This window comes from Chrysemys picta, chromosome 23 (assembly GCF_011386835.1).
Source record: "Chrysemys picta bellii isolate R12L10 chromosome 23, ASM1138683v2, whole genome shotgun sequence".
In the NCBI taxonomy this organism is placed as follows: domain Eukaryota; kingdom Metazoa; phylum Chordata; order Testudines; family Emydidae; genus Chrysemys; species Chrysemys picta.
In genome coordinates, this window is record NC_088813.1 from 14,425,461 (window position 1) to 14,440,702 (window position 15,242).

A 15,242-nucleotide genomic window follows, 5' to 3' on the forward strand; every position below is an offset into this window, starting at 1 on the left:
CAAATGCAAGAGCACTCAGCAAAGGGCTGGGGGCTAGCGTAAAAAATACATCCCTAGTTTGCCATCCGGGCCCCCCCGCCCCCAACGCAGAGTTTGAGTGGAGGAAGACTGGCCCAGTGGTTAGGGCTCTGGTTCAAGTCCCTACGCTGCCCCACATGTCCTGTGTGACCTTGGGCAAATCACGTCCCTGCTCCGTGCCTCGGTTTCCCCATCTGTACAGTGTGGCTAACAGCACTGCCCTGCCTCCCAGGGGCGCGGTGAGGGTACACGTGAGACGCTCAGAGCATGAAGGCTGTATACGCATCTCAGGCAGACAGATGCCTAAGTAATCAGCTCAAGTCAACGATATTCAATTGGCCTGACAAACTATACAGGCCTTGGGCTCATACCAGAGTGATGGGCACGCTACCACTACCTAGGCTGGACAGACAGACGCCTAGCAGTGGCACAGGGCAGAACAATAGTTTCAGGGGGGGAAATGGGAAACCCACTCCCTAAATGGAGATGAGACACCCCAAAATAGAACAGAGACCCCTAAATAACTAACTCCCCACCCTGGTCCCAGCAGTATTGATACTCCGCTGTCCCTTTAATGACTGTGGTCCTGATTCTGATCTTATTGGCACTGGTGTAAATCAGAACTAACTGCCTCAAAGCCAGCTGGGACACACGAGAGGAGACACAGGCCTTGGTGGGCAAGTGCTCTACGCAGCTGGGAACCTTGGGCCTAATTTTTCCAGCCATGCCGGCCTCCCACTGGCTTCCTATGACATCGCAGCTGGTCAATACCCCAGTCTCTCCCCACCTGTGTCTTTTAAATATGGTGGGTAGCCGTCCCTGCCTCTTCTAGCCAATAGGATCAAAGAATCCACCTGGTTTCGTTTTCTATTGGATGGACTGCTCCAAGCTCCACCCTAATAGGCGGAGCTTTTGCTAGGCAGCCTGTATAAAAGGAGAGAGGTTAAGACACCCCCTGTCTCCTTCAGAGTCCTGTCTGTGCTAATGTGCAGATTGTCTCTTGAAAGTGCCTTGACCTCCAAACTGTGGGAGAAATGCAGATGGTCCCGCAGAGCAGACAGCCCTGGGTGGAAGCTGCAGGTAAGCGAGAGGCTGGGCTGGAAAAGCAGGTGAACTGTCCCATGTGAGGTGTTACAAGGAGAGTAACTCCTGCCGTGGAGTGAGGCTTGAGGGCTGCAGGCTTTGTAGCTTCTGTTGTTCTGAGCTGGTTGAAGGTGCCTGGGCTCCTTGCACCCCTCTGTTCCTCAAATGAGCTCCCTGGGTACTACCCTCCTGGTTCCCTCTATTGTGGGGGCTCCCTGCAGCTCCCCCAGTCCCCCACATTGTCCTTTTCCACCATTTCTCCTGCTTTGGGGTTCTGTGTGCTGTGCCCCCATTCCAGGGTCCCCCCTGGCTGGGGCTTTGCTGCACCCCCATGCCTTGCTAGCCTCACACCTGTGTCCCCAAATCCCCCCACACCAGAGGTTCTATGTGCCCCCCCACCATAGCCCCCCTTCCTCTGTGATACCAAGGGCTCTGTGCACCTCCTTCCCCCTGCCAGAGGTTTTGAGTCCCCTCCATTCCCCCTTCTCCCCCCCATAGTAGGGTCCCCTTTTGCCAGCCCCACCCCAGTGCCTGTTTCCCCCCATGGTTATTTTTGCCTGGGAAATAAGTCATTCAGGGTGTCCACTCTTGAGACTAGCAGGGCTATTGTTATGTGTTCATGGGGCCACCAAGCGGTTTTTGGCTCTATAAACTGTTGCAGAGGTGCATGAAGCACCGGCTGTGCTAATCCGATGGCAGGGGACCTCGTGGCCTCCCCTTTGGTTTTCTGATTGCCCCCCAAATTAACATTGTTCGGCTCATCGATGCCCAGAGGGGCCCCTGGAATTTAGGAATTGGTCACATGCAGGGCTTCAAAGTGATCACATGCTAGACAAACCAAGAAACGCCGTCGAGTACAAGCTCTGGGAGCCAGGAACCCTCTGAGGGCTACTCCCTGGTCTGGTGTCGCCGTCTTCTGTGCCCTCGGGCAAGTCCCTGCCCCCTGCCTCGGTTTCCCCATCGGCAAAAAGTGAGCCAGGCTTCCCCAGCTCGTGAACAGGGGTGCGTGTCTGCGGAGAACCGATCCGTCAAGCTCCTCACAGATGGAAGGTTCTAGAAGAGCGCTGTGTTGCTGTCGGCAGCTGCAGCCGCCAGCCGATCTGATGGGAAATGGAGCGTTCGTAACAAGCCATTTGTTGTTCCCGTCTTGCCTTAACGTGGGAGGGAACAAGCTGCAGGGTACGCGTGACCTGCTGGAAGGGTGGGACAGAAACATGGCTCTGGCTGAGGGGTTGGACCCTCCCTTCCATCAACCTTCCCCCGTCCCCCGCACCTCCTGCGGCGCGTTCTTTACGCACAATTCCCTGAGGGCAGGGGGAGCGCCAGGGATTGCAGTACCTCTGTCCCAGAGAAACGCCTCGGTGCTAGCTCAGGATGGGTAGAGCAGGGGACTGGGAGTCAGGGCTCCTGGGTTCTATCCCAGTTCTCTGTGACCTCCTGGGTGACCCCGGCCAAGTCACTTCACCGGTCTGTGCCTCAGTTTCCCCATCATTAGTTGAAAGGTCGGTGTTTAAATAACCTTCCTTTGTCTCTAGTGCTTTGTATCCAAGGATCTCAATGCACCTGTCATAACTTAATTAGCATCATTTCCCTTCTCTGAATCCACTCATCCCCAACCGTGCCCTTGATCCCTAGCTCCCTGGCACAACAGCCAGCCCCAGCGAAATGAAGGCTCCCAAGAGGGCCAGCTTGGTGTCTCCACTCTGCTGTCCCGTGAAGCAGATGGCCACGGGAGCTCAAGGGTTAACCAAGCTGCAGATGACAGTACGAATGGCTCCTTGGCGCTCGCCCTTTGGACCCCGGCTAGGCCAAAGCCCCACAGTCTGTTTTCCTCTGGCTGGCTAGATCAGGAGGCGGCCGATGCCTGCAGCCCTGCTAAGCCATCCCTCGTGGGCCTGGCTGACAAACTGCAGGTCTTCCATCTGTCCACAGGTGGCTGCCTCCAGATGAGATGGTGTTTGGGGCCAGGGCCTCCTTACAAACGCTCCCCCGGCGCGATGAATTGCAGGTGCTCCTCTGCAGCAACATGCCACCAACTGCTGTAAGGTTCTCTCTTTGCACATGGGGAAACTGAGGCACAGAGGGCGGGTTTGGTGGCCCAACCAAGGCAAGTCAACTGGAAAGCTGGTGAGAGAACTCGAACTAGAGGAGATTCCCCCTCAGCTGCTAGCCATACTAACGCTTTTATCCTCCCCTATAGGGTGCCGTCATGCACACGTTGCAAGGTGACCCCCTGAAAGCACTGGCTGGTGCATGAAGTTACTTTCCGGGTGCAAGGGGGAGGGGAGCCTGGTTGCCAGGCACGATGTGAGCTGGTGGCCTGCTAAAGCCATGGGGTCCATGTGCTACCCACGCAGCCCTGGTGCAGCAGGGAAGGGTACAGAGATGGCGTTGCCTGCCACAGACCCACATCTCGGGGGCCCCAATTGCGCACACAGAACAGTCCCACTCCAGCCAGAGCCTGAGCCGAGTCTCTCTCTCCAGCAACCGCCGCAGGAGCAGGGGGTGCGGGCGGCTCGGCCCAGGCCTGGATGTGGATGGAGACGGGGTGATGGCAGCCCTGCCTACGCCCAGCCCAAGTGAACGCTCGCTCCTGAGTCTTGGGGACTCCAGCTGCTCACTGACTTCACCCCGGCTTCCCTTCTCTTCCCAAAACAGCTCTTGGTCACATAGGTGCAAAGGCCCCGTGGGGCTGCCTGGCTGTGCTGGGGAGCTGACCTGCCACCGGCCAGGGACTCTGGAAAGGTGGCTGTTGGGGTGGGGCTAGGATCTCGGTGATGGAGCAGGAGTGGATTATTTTTCCAAGGCTGTCTGTTTGCAGGGGGAGGGCGGGGGCCCTTTCGTGAGCTCTCCGGGCTCCGCTCTGGTGGCCCCGGTGTAAATCTGGTGCTTGATTCTGCTCGAGCTCAGAGCTCTGTGCGTGCGGCACAACCCCCTCGCCAATTCCCGGTGTCGCCAGCCAAATCGCGCTGCTTCTGAATGCAGGAGCTTCCCGCTGCCTCGCCGGCCCTGCCGCTACTCCTCTTTTCGGCTCATTTGCCCCCCCCCCAGTTCAACAGGAGCCTAATGAATATCCCTACCCCCACACAGGCAAAAATAGCATGACATGAAGAGCGGGGCCAGGGGTGGGCATGACTCCAACCCCAGTGCTGACAAGTTAATAAGCCTCGGTTTGCTAAACAGTGCCTTAAAGTGTTGACAAAAGCCTTTTTTTAGTTCCTGGCTGCCTGGAGCACCGGGAGATGTAACCCAGGCAGAGGAAGAACCGAGGAAGTGCTAATTGCCAAGGAAACACTAGGGCTTGTCAGAGGACATCATGTTTGCTACCAGCCTCGGTGCGCCTCCAACCAGCTCTTCCTCCAGCTACTCAGCAGAGGAGACGAGCTCAGCGGGCAGCTGGGTGAAGTTCAGGGGGTGACAAAACGCTTGGGGCTGCGTGCTGGAGCCAGCGGGCCGAGAGGGAGAGGTCCCAGCTCGGTAGGATGGCTCTGCATTAGTGACAGGGCCGTTAGCTGCCCCCGTTGCTTTCATACTAAGCTGGTCCTCGCTCGGTCCAGTTCCTGATAGATGATTTTCCCGCCGCTTGCCCCTGGATGGCAGTCCGAGCAGAGAAGTGAAAGACAGACCAGGCCAGATGCCCGCGAGACCCGAGCCTGGATTGCCTGGTTTCCTCTGCTCTGTGATGCTTTTTGAGAGCCCCGCTCCACAGAAAACAAGAACCCCCCCCACTTGGTCACACCTGCACGTATCCCCATGGGAGCGGAGAGCTTCAAAGCAGATGGCGCGCTCTCCCTCCACCACGCAGGGCTGACGTGGGCCATAAGCAGTGCCAAGGGCGATTTCCCCTTTGTTCGTATGGTGCTGTCCCTTGCTCCTCCCTGCGTGCTCAGTTACTTTCTCTTTTAACGCTGTACCCAAGGGGGGCTCTGTAGGGGACGGGATATGGAGCCCTGCCTCGTCCCTCTTCAGGTGGTCAGGGAGGCACTTTCAGTGGGTACACGGGTGCCAATCTGAGCACTGCAATGCAGAGCTGGTGTCTTCCCTTGTGCCCAGATTTCTGTCCCTGCTGTACAAGACCATCTACACACCAGGGAGGAGGGGGATGCGCATTGGCATCTGGACTTCGCATGACAGTGCCCATCCCCATTTGCCAGCTTGCACTGGGATCTACCCTGATCTGTGACTAGCCATTGCTGGATGTTTGATTTCACACACAGCAAATCTTTGCAGCGGCTTATGTTTGTCCAAACCCTTCAGTTCCATGAGCGAGCCAGGGTCCGGAGGAGTACGCCCTGGTACGGAGCACGGCATCCCACTGCAGTTACAGATGGGCCCCAAGTTCTGGCGCATTCCCAGCTGGGGTTTGGGCTTTGCTCATTCTAGAGAAAGCGCCCAGCACTTATTGCCCATTAGTGTCTGTCTTACTAGCTGTAGCTGCAGGGACAGGGATCAAGCTGCATCCCATCAAAGCCCAGCAGCTCCTCCTCCAAACCAGAGAGCCCACGCTCCTAATCCGATGGCACGCTCACCCCTGACTGTCGCACTGCTGTGTCAGTGGTGGGTGAAATTAAGGCAGGGGAGACATCAAGGTGTTTGAAACTCCCGGACCCAAAAGGTCCCAGTGCAGGTTCCAATTCAGCCATTACAATTCCCCAGCCTCTGTTGGGATGTCATCCTGCCCTGTTAGCCTTCCTTAGCTTGCAGGTGTTCAGGGAGGCTGCATGTCTCCAGCTGCCCTATTGCACCCATGGATCAGTGAGCTGTGAGAACAGAAGATCGGCCAGACTGAGTCAGACCAAAGGTCCATCTAGCCCAGTATCCTGTCTGCCGACAGTGGCCAATGCCAGGTGCTCCAGAGGGAATGAACAGAGCAGGTAATCGTCAAGTGATCCATCCCCATCACCCATTCCCAGTTTCTGGCAAACAGAGGTAGGGACACCATCCCTGCCTATCCTGGCTAATAGCCATTGATGGGCCTATCGTCCAGGAACATATCTAGTTCTTTTTTGAACCCTGTTATAGTCTTGGCCTTCGCAACATCCTCTGGCAAGGAGTTCCACAAGTTGACTGTGCATTGTATGGAAAAATACCTCCTTTTTGTTTTAAACCTGCCTATTAATTTCATGTGGTGACCCCTAGTTTTTGGGTTATGAGAAGGAGTGAATAACACTTCCTTATTTATTTTTTCTCCACACCAGTCATGATTTTATAGACTTCTATCATGTCCCCTGTTAGTCGTCTCTTTTCCAAGCTGAAAAGTCCTAGTCTTAATCTCTCCTCATACGGCAGCCGTTCTATCCCCCTAATAATTTTTGTTGCCCTTTTTCTGAACCTTTTCCAAGTCCAAAATATATTTTCTGAGATGGGGCGACCACATCTGCACGCAGTATTCAAGATGTGGGCGTACCATGGATTTATAGAGAGGCAGTATATTTTCTCTTATCTCTCCCTTTTCTAAGGATTTCTAGCATTCTGTTTGCATTTTTGACTGCCGCTGTACATTGAGTGGATGTTTTCAGAGAACTATCCACAATGACTCCAAGATCTCCTTCTTGAGTGGTAATGGCTAATTTTGACCCCATCATTTTATATGTATAGTGGGGATTGTTTTCCAATGTGCATTACTTTGCATTTATCAACATTGAATCTCATCTGCCATTTTGTTGCCCAGTCACCCAGTTTTGCGAGATTCTTTTGTAGCTCTTCGCAGTCTGCCTGGGACTTAACTATCTTGAGTAATTTTGTATCATCCCCAAATTTTGCCACCGCTTATCCAGGTGCAAAGCTCTCAGGAGGGTCCCCAGATCAATTGCAGTAGCTCCTATGCGGATTGGGCCAGCGACCTGCCCAGGGCGTAGCCCGGAGACAGTAGCAGAGACTGGGAAGGAGATCAAGCCAGCGTGCTCTGTGGTCGCAATACCTGTTGCACAGAGTCAGGCTAACATCTCCGCAGGGTCAGCCCCTCAGCAAGTTCCTCATGCCCCCCTCCATTTCTTTTCTCCTCCCCAGCACTTTAACGTTCCATCCCTGGCCCCCCGTCTCCCCTCGCCCCGGGGGCCCTTGCAGGGCTGGCGGGTCCCTGTCCAACCGCAGAGCCAGGCCGAGCGCTTGGCTGGGAAATGCAGTTGTGGGTCATTGCCCAGAGAAGGCGCTGACCCCTCTCAAATGGCAGAGGAGCGAGCAGCTCCATCTCGGCCGTAATGGATGGGTCGGCTCCGGGGGGGCTTGGCCTGGCTCTTTATCTAAAGAAACGTAAGTGCATTTTGCGCCTTGAGATACAATTTGCTTGGTGAATATTTCAGAGGGTTCCGGAATAGAAAGGGGTGAGCGGCCTGGAGCCGCGTTGCTTTTGTTGGGCTGTTTCTTTTAAAGAAAGGGAAGGGATTTTACTTCAGAGCTGGGGGGGGGAGGGAGCTGCCTACTGTAAGGCCCGCTCCAGCCTGGATAATGGCTGCATCTTGGGATGCTGGGCTAGGTGCAAGCCTCCTGGAGCTGCCTGCTCCTGGTGACGGCAGTGGGGCTTGGGCCAGGTGCAGGACAATGCCACGCTGAGTACCCGTCCGAGGGCCGCCTCACAAACTCACGCTATGGCAGCTGCCACTACTGCAGAGATGTCAGTAGCCAGCCCCCATCACACTAGTGTCTGAGCACCTCACCATGGGAATGGAGGCTAAGTGACTTGCCCAAGGTCACACAGGAAGTGGCGGAGCAAGGAATTGAACCCCTGTCTCCCAAGTCATAAACGGGTGCCCTTCCCTTGGAGCATGTCCTGACCTGCATGGAGCTGGCATACAGAATCCACAGCCTGCACGCACACACCTCCCACACACTTCTGGGCGGCTTATAGCTGTCACCTAACTGTACGCGACAGGCTGAAGATTTACGTGAGTACCTTGTGGGGACAGAGCTGCACCTCCCTGTATGGGTACAAAGCTGCTGCCCTGTTACGTGCTCTGTCCCGGCCTAGACTCAAATTGCTGTGGGAAATACCGAGCATTTCCAAAGCGCCCACGGTGGTTAGTGGGCAGTACAAGGCTGTGCACCAAGTTATTCCACACGGGTATCAGAGCTCCGAAACCAGCGAGGCCCGAGCTCTGTCTGGTCAGCTCCAGGCCCTTCCCTCCAGTCTGTTCTAGGGCTTTGTCCCATGCGGTGACGGAAGGTCCCTGGGATGGCCCCACAGGCCCGGCCGGTTCTCCCCTTTAAGGGCTGTCCCACAAGTCGCCCCAGTGCACTCTGCTTAGCTGCGGCCTGCAGGGGCGTGCAAATTCCACAACGTGAGCGCCCTCGCTACGCCGCTCCCAACCCCCGTGTCGAGGCAGCTGAATGCCTGTCACCGTGGCTACCGTCCTTGGAGAAGTGAAGTTCCTACAGGAAGGGGGACCCCCCCCTTCCATTCCCGTGCTGTAGGAAGCGTCTCTGCTCCAGCACAGCTGTGGCAACGGGGTGCCGAGAGTTTAGATGTGGCCTGAGGGCCCCCATCATGGGATTTCCCTTGACACTGAAGTGTAGGGGAAGAGCCTAGTTTAGTTTAATTAGGGCAGAGGTTCCCAACCCCCCGCCGCAGTCCCTAGTTACAAACTCCCTTGTATGTTGGGGTGCTAGGTGTGTGTATTGCAGTCATGGCTGGAGGCCCCAGCCAGAGAGGCCGCTCCCCCCCCCCCCCCCCCGCAAAGCGGTTACAGTCTAAAGCTGAAGGAAGGATCGTCCCAAGCTCACTGATGGGGAGCTGAGGCCCAGAGCCTCAGGAAATCCGTGGCCAAGCTGGCCCCAGAGCCTAGGTTGGCCTGAGTTCCTTCCAGTGCTTTGATCCCAAGTCCATCTTCTCACCCCCCCCCCACTAGATGTGTGGCCCCTGCAGACAGGAGTGAAGGTGGGTTGGTGCCCCCTGCGAATAGCTGCCCCTCACTGTCCCCGCAAGATGTGCTCAGACTTGGCCAATGGACGCTCTGCTGCAGCGGCCAGTTATTTCCCTTCCCCTCCCGTGGATCCCCCCCACACACTGCACGCTGCTCATCTGGCCTCTGCAGAGCTCTCTGCAAGTGGGGGCGGCTCAGAGCCCCAGACATTTCAGGACCCCCCCCCCCCCCCCCCCAAACGCACAGACTTGCCTCTGGCTTGCGGGAGCGACTGTCTCGCTCTTCCCTCCTGTACAGAGCAGAGCTGGAGCTCTCAGAAGACATGAACCCACCCCCAGCTCCCTTCTCCTGCATTCAAAACTCATCCCCGTTGCATTAAAGTTTCTTTGCCGAAGAGCAATTAGATTAGCATCGAGACTGAAAAAAAGGAGCCAATTTGCAGTCAGGTGGTGCAGCCGCGCTGGCTTTCAGCTCCGTAATGGGGCTGCAATGAATAAGCTGGCACTGAAGGAGAATAATGGGAAAAGCAGGGGGAGAGGATGCTGAGGCCAGAGCTGATGAGAGGGGAAGGCGGGTGGAACAGGGAGACTCAGGAGACAGGATCAAGGAGCTGTGGGGGCGGCTGGAACCGGATCCTCCCCCAGATGTTGGAGGGAGCGGAGGCTCGGCTGGGGGCAGGGTTCCTGGTGATGAGGGGGAGTTTGGGGTCCTGAGTTAGTGAGGGGAAGGGCGCAGGTCATTGATCTCTTGATGACATGGGAGGGGGGGAACAGCCCATTAGAGAACCTGGTCTGTCCCTCCAGGGCGTGACGGGTGGATTCCCAATGGGTCCTGGCTCCTGAGTTCTCCTGGCCTTGGAAGTCTTTGGAGACTCCCATTGGATTTGCGGGATGGGAAATCCCTGAGCTGGGTTGGGGTTTGGCTCTGGGTCCGACTGGAGTTCAGATAAGTCACAGGATCCACATCCATGCGCCATTATCCTTCTGCAGCCCAGGGTAATAACCCGGGAGCCTGCGACTTCCTGCTGGTGGAATGGGCACAGCTCCGCTGACTTCAACAGAGCAGTGCAAAGTGACCCCAGCAGGGAGTCTGGCCCCATCACTGTCTCAGCTGCATTTCAATTAACGCTGGCTGGGGTCTCAGCCCTCTCTGCAGGGCTCCCCTTCACGTCCCAGGCTGGGGCCAAGGGTCCCGGGGCCAAGGCTGTGCAAATGGCAAGGAGACACTGGTTGTTTCTGCCTTGTCACAGGAGCTAAACGCTGCAAATGGTAATTAATCTGAGCAAATTAGTGACATCAGATGCAGTTGCCGTATAATCTGCAGACACATGCAGGAGTACGGTGCCTGGCTTGGCAGCCCCTGGGGTATCTCTAGCTGCTGGCTGGGACACAGGCCGGCGATTCTTTCCTCTCCTCCCAGGGAATCGCAGGTCGTTTGGGGGGCAGCCAATGCCCCCTGCTCTTGGAGACCTGAGACCTGCCCATGGAAATATTCAGCCGTAGGGATCAGAAATTGAGTCGCAAGCGAGGTAAGGAAGAGGGGGCTTTGGAATGGGGCCGTTCCAGACGGCAGGAATTGCAGGGGAGAAGGTGCTCTCGCCACCAGGGGTCAGAGACACGAGCTGGGTCTGTGTGGTTGCCCGGAGCGAGTCCACAGAGGGTTGTTCAAACCATGGAGCATTTTGAAGGGATGTCGCCAGCTGAGACCAAGCCCTCTGTGCCCAGAGTTTGCACTAGCGAGGAGACGCCTGAGGAAAGCAGGCTGTGCCAGCGCTAGCCAGAGGCCTGAAGTCCTTGTGTGTCTGAGCCAGCCTGGCGGGCGCTCGAGGTCTGGGCCCAGTGGCTGCTGCAGAAACAGAACCTCCCACTTGCAGGGTGTTCTTTAATCCTCCGTGGGGCTGGGGATGGAGAAGCCTGATGGCTTGGGGGAGGAGGGAGGACAGAAATGGGCCAGGGGAAGCCAGGCCTTGCCACTGCCTGGCACTAAGGGAGCTCTGCCCCCTCCAATTCTGCCTTGATCCAGGGGCTGGCCGCAGCCTCCCTTCCATGATCTCCAGATGGCTCTGGCATCCTCCCCCCCCCCCCCCATGCTGCCAGCATCCTAGCTGTAGCTGTGGGATTCGCTTCCCCCAGCGTGTTCCTGTGGCTTCATGCTCCACCTGCCGTCGCTGTCCCATCCCAGAGCTGGGGAGAGTGACTGGAGCCCGTGGGGCACTCTGAATGCTCAGGGAGGGGCTGTGGGGATGGAATGAGGAGCAGGCAGGTCTCTGATGCAAGGACATTGTCATCTGGTGAGGACATAGCGCTGCAGGGGGAGTTTTTAGGGGGCTGGGAAACATGGCCTGCCCCTGCCCTCCAGGAGCCTCCCCTCCAGGGTGTGTGAGAACTTCCTGGGCTGTGATAAAGGGAGGGGAGTGAGGTCAAGCGGTCAGAGCAGGGGACTGAGAGTCAGGACTCTGGGGACCTATTCTTTGGGTACTGTAGGACCCATGGTGCAAGCCTCTCACTGTCTGTGCCTCAGTTTCCCCTTTTTGGTGATGGGGATTAGTGCCTCCCTCTCTCACAGCGGGGCAGGGAGGGCTTGTGCTCTCGGTTGGGCACTGAGACCCCGTACGAGAGGCATGCTAGGCTGCAGAGCGTGGCGCGATGCTCCATGTGCAGGGAGGGACGCGGCAGAATTGGGGACTGTGTGCGGCACAGGGAGAGTGTGACAGACACGTGCGTGAGGGCCCCTCCGTCTTCCGCAGGCTCATTACCCTCCTATTACCGCTTCTTCACATACCTCATTGGGCTGGCAGCCTGCCCGCTCCCCGAACACAATTGCTTCGATTGCAAGCTGGCCCAGGGCCCCTGCTCCCCCCCCCCCCCTCACCCTGCTGCCCCTCCCTCCCCTGCTGCTGGTCTGTGTAGCCAGGCTTCCACTCGGAGTGCCTGGGGGGTGGGACTTGTGCGAAGGCCCCTTGAGTTCTCTGGCTGCGGCAGATGCTCATCACAGCCCAACACCTGGCCCTTAGCACAAGCAACTCACATGCAAAGACCCTAAACCACCTGCGGCTCCCAATCCAGTGGGAGTTGGGCGCCTCCCTCCTGGATGCACCTCTGCCAGATCCCAGCCTCTGCCCTCACTTATCCGGGTGTAAACCTGGAGCCCCCTCACCGAAATAATGGGGTAGCTCTGGCTTTACACCCTCAGATCCAGCCCTGGCCTGGTGGGAGAATGATGCCTTCCCCCCCCCCCCGACATGCAGCCACTTCTGGGGTGGAGCTGGGAAGTCAATCCACACCTGCAGCTCCGTGCAGTGCTCTGGGAAGGGGTGGAGGCTGTGGGATGGGGAGGCAGAAGGCAGGGCCAGCTCCAGGCACCAGGTTGACAAGCAGGTGCTTGGGGCGGCCAAGGGAGAGGGGCGGCAATTCAGGGGCGGCAGGTCCCTCACTCCCTCTAGGAGTAAAGGACCTGCCGCTGAACTGCCACCGCCGATCGCAGCTTTTTTTTTTTTTTTTTTTTTGCTTGGGGCAGCAGAAATGCTGGAGCTGCCCCTGGCAGAAGGCAATGACCTGAGCTGGAGTTAGGCCAGGCCACGGGAGCTGTTCCCCGTCTTATGAAAAGGACCCCAGGATCTTTAATGATTGCGCTGAGGCCAGGGCCCCACAGGGTGTTAATTCTCTCCTGCCCAACGGTTCTTTGAAGCAGGGCCCACCCTGGGGGCGAGGAGCAGGGCAGCCCCATGTAGCCTGGTGATGGGGTGTATAACCCACGCTAGCTCCCCAAGGGTTAATGAGCTGCTCTGGGCTTGAGCAGGGGAGTCAGGCCTGGAGGGAAGATGTAAAAGGGAGAGCCCCAGCTCAGTTGGGGGCAGGCCTGGGAGAAAAGCAAACCTCAGTTCTCAACGGCTGAAGGCAGCAGTTGCCTGGGTGATCACTGCCTGCCGAGGCCCCTCTGAGAGAAAGGGGGGCCCAACACCAGACCATTGCTTTGGGGCTACTACCAGAGATGTGCCTGTGGGCACCACGCCGGGCTACAGCCCACCAGTGGCTCTCTGATGGAAGAGAACCCTGCCCCGATCAGTGTTGGTTCTCGGTTTGGTTTTGCTTTTGATGGCTGGTGGCCCCGGAAGGGGTGGATGCGCTGGGGAGGCCCCTATGAATCTTGTGTCTGTGGGGCACAGGGGGAAATGGATCTGCTGGAAGGCAGGGGGTGAGTCTCGAAGGGGATGCCAGCTCCCCCTGCTGGGAGAGGACCCTGGGGGTTCCCGGTGAGCCCGGACAAAGCCCAGGTGGGGGGCTGTATCCAGGGGGGATGGAAAGCCGCCGTACAGGGCAGTGCTTTAAAGCTAAATGTGGGCCCGTCTGTGCAGAGCCAGGACTGGGGACTTGTTTCATTGACACAGGTTGCAAGCAGCACGACCTCGTTGGCGGGGGGGGGGGGGGGTGACGCTTTTTTAATTCCTCAGGGGCCCTGTGTTCCCCTCAGCGTGGCCTCCAGCACCAGTGCGGAGCTGCAACGGCTCCAAGGCGCAGCCCGAAAGTGCTTTTTGGTGGAGCTTCCGGCTGGTGCCAGGACCCCCTGCCCAAGCGTTCTGCTCTCCAGAGGCCTCCCCAAAAGCGGGGGCAGATAAGGCATTCAGCCCAGGCTTGGAAGGACGGTGGGGGGGAGTTTTGGGGGCTTAAAGGGGAGACAGCCTGAAGGACGGATCTGTCAGCCTGGCTCACAGCAGCAATTCCAGTGGTTCAAAGGAATCTGTGCTGGACCCGCGAGGCTCTGCGGGAGGAGGAGAGCACAGCCTGGCCTGGCGCAGGCTGGGGAGCTCTGAAAAGCGAGGCGGTGCTGTTTCACAGGGGCAGGAAAGAGGATGCCACCCGTTCAAAACAGAGCAGGTAGTGCCTGGCTGGGCCTGCAGCTGGTCCCTTAGGGAACCAGTGGGGCAGGCTGGCTCCTTGGGCAGCTCGTGGGGTCAACGTGGAGGCTGCGCTGAAGAATGGGACGTTTTGTGGGTGGAAGGAGATTCCTAGATTCCAAGGCCAGAAGGGACCATTGTGATCATCTCGTCTGAGCTCCTGTATTACAGGCCAGAGAAACCCCTTGCCCCCAAATCCAAATGTACACCTTCTTTCCAGTCTGAATTTGTCTGGCTTCAACATCCAGCCACTAGATCGTGTTAGACCTTTATTGCATATCTGGTCTCCATGTGGCTATTTATAGACTGATCAAATGTCAGCCCTGACGCTTCTCTTTGCTGAGCCAAATATACGGCGACTGGAGGAGCTCCGTCTAAGGCCTATTTTCTAATCGTTCTTGTGGCTCTTCTCTGCCCCCCCTCCAGTGAACCGACGTCCTTGAATCACGGCACCAGGCCTAAACCCAGGATTCCTGCAGCGGTCGCACCCGTGCCAAACGCAGAGGTAAAATAACCTCTCTGCTCCGCCTGGAGATTCCCTGGCTCCGTATCCCTGCATCGCATTAGCTCTTTTGGCCACAGCGTGGCACCGGGAGCGCATGTTCCGCTGATTATCCACCATGGCCCCCAAATCTTTTCCAGCTACAACGCAGCAGCTTTTGGCCAAGTCCAGGCCTGAGCCCGCCCAGTGCCGGGCTGGGACTCCTGGAGGTTGGTGGCTTCCCTCCCTTTGCCTGGCTCAGCGAGGCGCTGAACAAGGACGTCCAGCTGGAAGCAGAATCCTCCTTAATCTTGGCCGCTCGCTGGCAAGCGCTGCCGAGACTGCTGCAAAAGTGGAAGCAGGAAAAGGGGGGGTCCCCGGAGGCTTTTAAAAGCATCCAAAAATAGCCCAAGGGCGAAGCCGGAGTTAACCCTTCCATTGCTGGTACACTCCTCGTCCGCCCCACCCCCCCTTTCCATGCTCCTAGCAAAAATGAATGGGGCAGCACTCTGGGGCCAGAGGGTTATGGCAGGCTGAATTGGCATGGTGGGAGGGGGAGGGTTTAATGAGTCTGCTTGTTAACTCCTTTTTAATTAGTACCTCGGTGGTCCCTAGGGAGCAGGATTGTGGGACAGGAAGGGAGGCCGGGCTGCTGGCTCCGGAGGGGTGACGTGGGCAGTCGGTCTCCTGTCCCCTGTAGTGCCTGGTTAACTTCAGTGTCCGTCTTAGGTCTGCGCTACTTGCTGTGCTGAGCGGAAGGGACAGAGCCTGGACTGGCACCTGGGGGAGGGATCAGATGGTCTGACAGGCCTTGCTTGACTTTCCTCTGAGCCCCAGTGGCTGCTTCTCTCCCCCTGGCTTCACACACACCCATAGGCCCTGACCCAGGGGAGAGGGCACCATCTCT

General features: G+C 57.5%; 1 protein-coding gene across 7 annotated transcripts in view; it reads left to right on the forward strand.

Annotated features, from left to right (window-relative positions):
- Positions 1–1,037: 1,037 nt before the first annotated feature.
- COL16A1 (collagen type XVI alpha 1 chain) overlaps positions 1,038–15,242 on the forward strand; it is a 163,753-nt gene continuing 149,548 nt past the window's right edge. For all 7 annotated transcript variants that reach the window (XM_065577009.1, XM_065577010.1, XM_065577011.1 and 4 more), the window contains exon 1: positions 1,038–1,098. In XM_065577009.1, the coding sequence (XP_065433081.1) occupies positions 1,053–1,098 (46 nt within the window). In that variant the 5' untranslated portion in view covers positions 1,038–1,052. The remainder of the gene's footprint in view (positions 1,099–15,242) is intronic.